This window comes from Chelonus insularis, unplaced genomic scaffold (assembly GCF_013357705.1).
Source record: "Chelonus insularis isolate UGA/USDA-ARS -01 unplaced genomic scaffold, ASM1335770v1 contig_355_pilon, whole genome shotgun sequence".
NCBI lineage: Eukaryota > Metazoa > Arthropoda > Insecta > Hymenoptera > Braconidae > Chelonus > Chelonus insularis.
In genome coordinates, this window is record NW_023276520.1 from 49,077 (window position 1) to 51,672 (window position 2,596).

The 2,596-nt window shown below is 35.2% G+C and overlaps 1 protein-coding gene across 1 annotated transcript; it reads left to right on the forward strand.

Moving 5' to 3' along the window:
* Positions 1-622: 622 nt before the first annotated feature.
* LOC118066822 (uncharacterized) lies at positions 623-2,394 on the forward strand. The gene is made up of 5 exons (XM_035083163.1): positions 623-980; positions 1,090-1,335; positions 1,558-2,019; positions 2,154-2,275; positions 2,381-2,394. The coding sequence occupies exons 1-4, from the start codon at positions 978-980 to the stop codon at positions 2,271-2,273; spliced, it is 831 nt and encodes a 276-aa protein (XP_034939054.1). The 5' UTR covers positions 623-977; the 3' UTR covers positions 2,274-2,275; positions 2,381-2,394.
* The last annotated feature ends 202 nt before the right edge of the window (positions 2,395-2,596 follow it).

Genomic DNA, 2,596 nt, shown 5'->3' on the forward strand with positions numbered 1-2,596 from the left:
AATGCCGCAGGGTTGGATATGATTCATCACTGTGATTCATTATATTAACCTAGAAATACCCAATAACAGAAAAATCATAATTATATCATTTGATTAGATATATATAAGTAAAAAAAAAACTCATTATTATAAATAATTCCATTTTGGTTAATAAACTTACTTTTTTTAGGCACTTAAATGGTTCAAGATATGAAGCATTGAGAGGAGAAAAAAATAAAATGTCAAATACTGCTATCGATGTATTAAATAAATGTACCATCTTTTACTTATGGTCAATGATTTCTTATAAATCTTGATGATTGTCGAGTATCTTGTCTGGAAAATAATCATGAATGTAGAGAGCAAAGTATGGCGGTAGTAGTGACGGCGAGACTGTTCACAGAATGCACAAGAGTGAAGTGGAGTAAGGGGTAAGCATGACTCCTTGAATGAAACTCTCCTCGAGGCTTGATGCAGCATGAACTCGTGGTGCAGCTTATCGGCTGTAAAAAAATTAACTTGGTAGAATACACATACATGTATGAATACATACACACATAAATACATGGTAGTGTAGCCTAAGGAGTGATAAAGAGAATGCTATATACTTTGAGGAAACACCGTGTGAGGCGCCTTGTGATGCCGAGTCATGAGTTGTGTATTATATTATGTGAATATATATGTAAGTTGTACTGTGTGAGATATCGAGTTTCATGGATAATGGTGGGGATTAAACCTGAATGATCCATAGAATTGTTATGTGGTAAGCAACGGCGACGGCGTTAGCTTGGACAGTGGGAACGATATTGGCAGTGGGGGTTGCTGCTTCGGAAATGGCCGCGGGAAAGTAGAGAGCGGTAAGCATTTATTTTTTCTCTTGCATACTCCTCGTGAGCGGACGAAACACCGTGGATTTCGCCGGGATGCTGCTGCTGCGGTGGCAGTTGTGAGACGCGGAAAGAAAGAGAGAAAGAGATCCAGGGTGCAGCGGGATTTGTATGGTGTGTAATATTGTCTTGTGTTATACTGCGTTCAATCAAAGAAAATTTTTTACAGTTCAAAAGGTGGATATATTTTTTATTTTTTGGTGTTATTTTCATTATCCGACAGTTACGAAAAAATTCACATCAAGTTATGGCCGGTGACAGTGCGACTAACAATGAGATAGGAGAGGGAGATGATCACGGTGCATCAGCAAGGGGGGAACCGCATTCCAGAGTGGGCGGCATTCTGGAATGTGTTCCCCTCGGTAACAGGAATTTGCTAAGCGACCAGGCTAGCGAGAACACCGATGGTGTTTGCCGCTATGGTGTGAGTACTGCCAACGGCGGTATGTCTTTTATCGAAATTTGCCAGGTAATTTGATTAATCATTTATTTTTAAAACCATACACTTCTTACTAACAACATATTAGAAGATAATATGATTTCACTCATACAATAATCTAGAAATTATTATGAATTACTTTTATTACTATTTCTATGTACAATCGATAACAATAAGGAGCAACCACACCATTTACAAAGTACAAAGTAAAATATTTTTGACAGTTTTTTTTTTGGTGTTTTATTATTATAGATTCGACTGCAGCATCTTTTTCCTCAACTTGCTCCACCCTCTAGATATTCCATCTGTGATGACTCCGTAGAACTGACAGCTGAGTGTCTCGCCAATGACGTCATTAGGTACCTGCTTAAAGAGGATATGTATCTCATATCGAGAGACTCAATATCTCGCAGTATGCGTCACAATGTGTATCAAATGTTAAACAAACATAGCATTTTATTTACCAGTATGGTAAACCGCTTGAATGTCGTACCTGATACTGCGTACGAAGCTTTCACTGGTGTAGCTGATGAATTGTTTCTACATGGTGGAATAACCTGGGCCAAAATTGTTTGTTTATATGCTTTTATGGGAAGACTGGCTCTTTGGGCAAGAGATGGAAGAATGCATGCTCTCAAAAAAAAACTACCCTTATATGTCGCAAGATATGTTGGAGAAGAAATTGCACATTTTATCAAAGGATATGGTGGTTGGGTAAGTCACTTATGTTATATTAATTCATTTCATTTATGAGATATTAAGAAGTTTATATAAATTATTTTCAATATAATATTAAACATATGCATAATTTTTACTAAGTTTTTTTATTTTTTTCTCTCTCTCTACAGGAACAGTTATGTATAGAATATCCTGTTGCTGAGGAAGTTAGTGGAGCAGTTTGGAGAAGTCTTTTAATGACTGGTGCAACTCTTAGTCTGGTCGCTACAATCTTAACCGTGACATCTTAAAGGTAGTTGAATGATACAGTTAAAACTACTGTAAGAATTCAAAAAATTAGTACTGTTTATTTTAATATCACTGATTCGATTATTTGTGTTTGCTTTAAAATTTATAGATCTTTCTCATCACTGAAAAAATGAAACAATTGTTTTATAGATTGCGAAAGCTATTTTCAAATAGAGTTATTGGACTTAAAGTTGTATGACGTACTTATATCCTGTGATTGTATGATAAATATTGAAAATAGATTTTAAATATGAACAAAAGAATACATAATTGGTATAAAAATTGGAAAATAATTATATCAGTTATCTGATAAAAAATTTTAATT

What these genes read in the sequence shown, in the direction of transcription:
- LOC118066822 (XM_035083163.1), top strand. An exon ending in CTTTTATCGAAATTTGCCAG is followed by an intron (nt 1,336 to 1,557) that starts GTAATTTGATTA and finishes TTATTATTATAG; the next exon opens with ATTCGACTGCAGCATCTTTT. An exon ending in TCAAAGGATATGGTGGTTGG is followed by an intron (nt 2,020 to 2,153) that starts GTAAGTCACTTA and finishes CTCTCTCTACAG; the next exon opens with GAACAGTTATGTATAGAATA.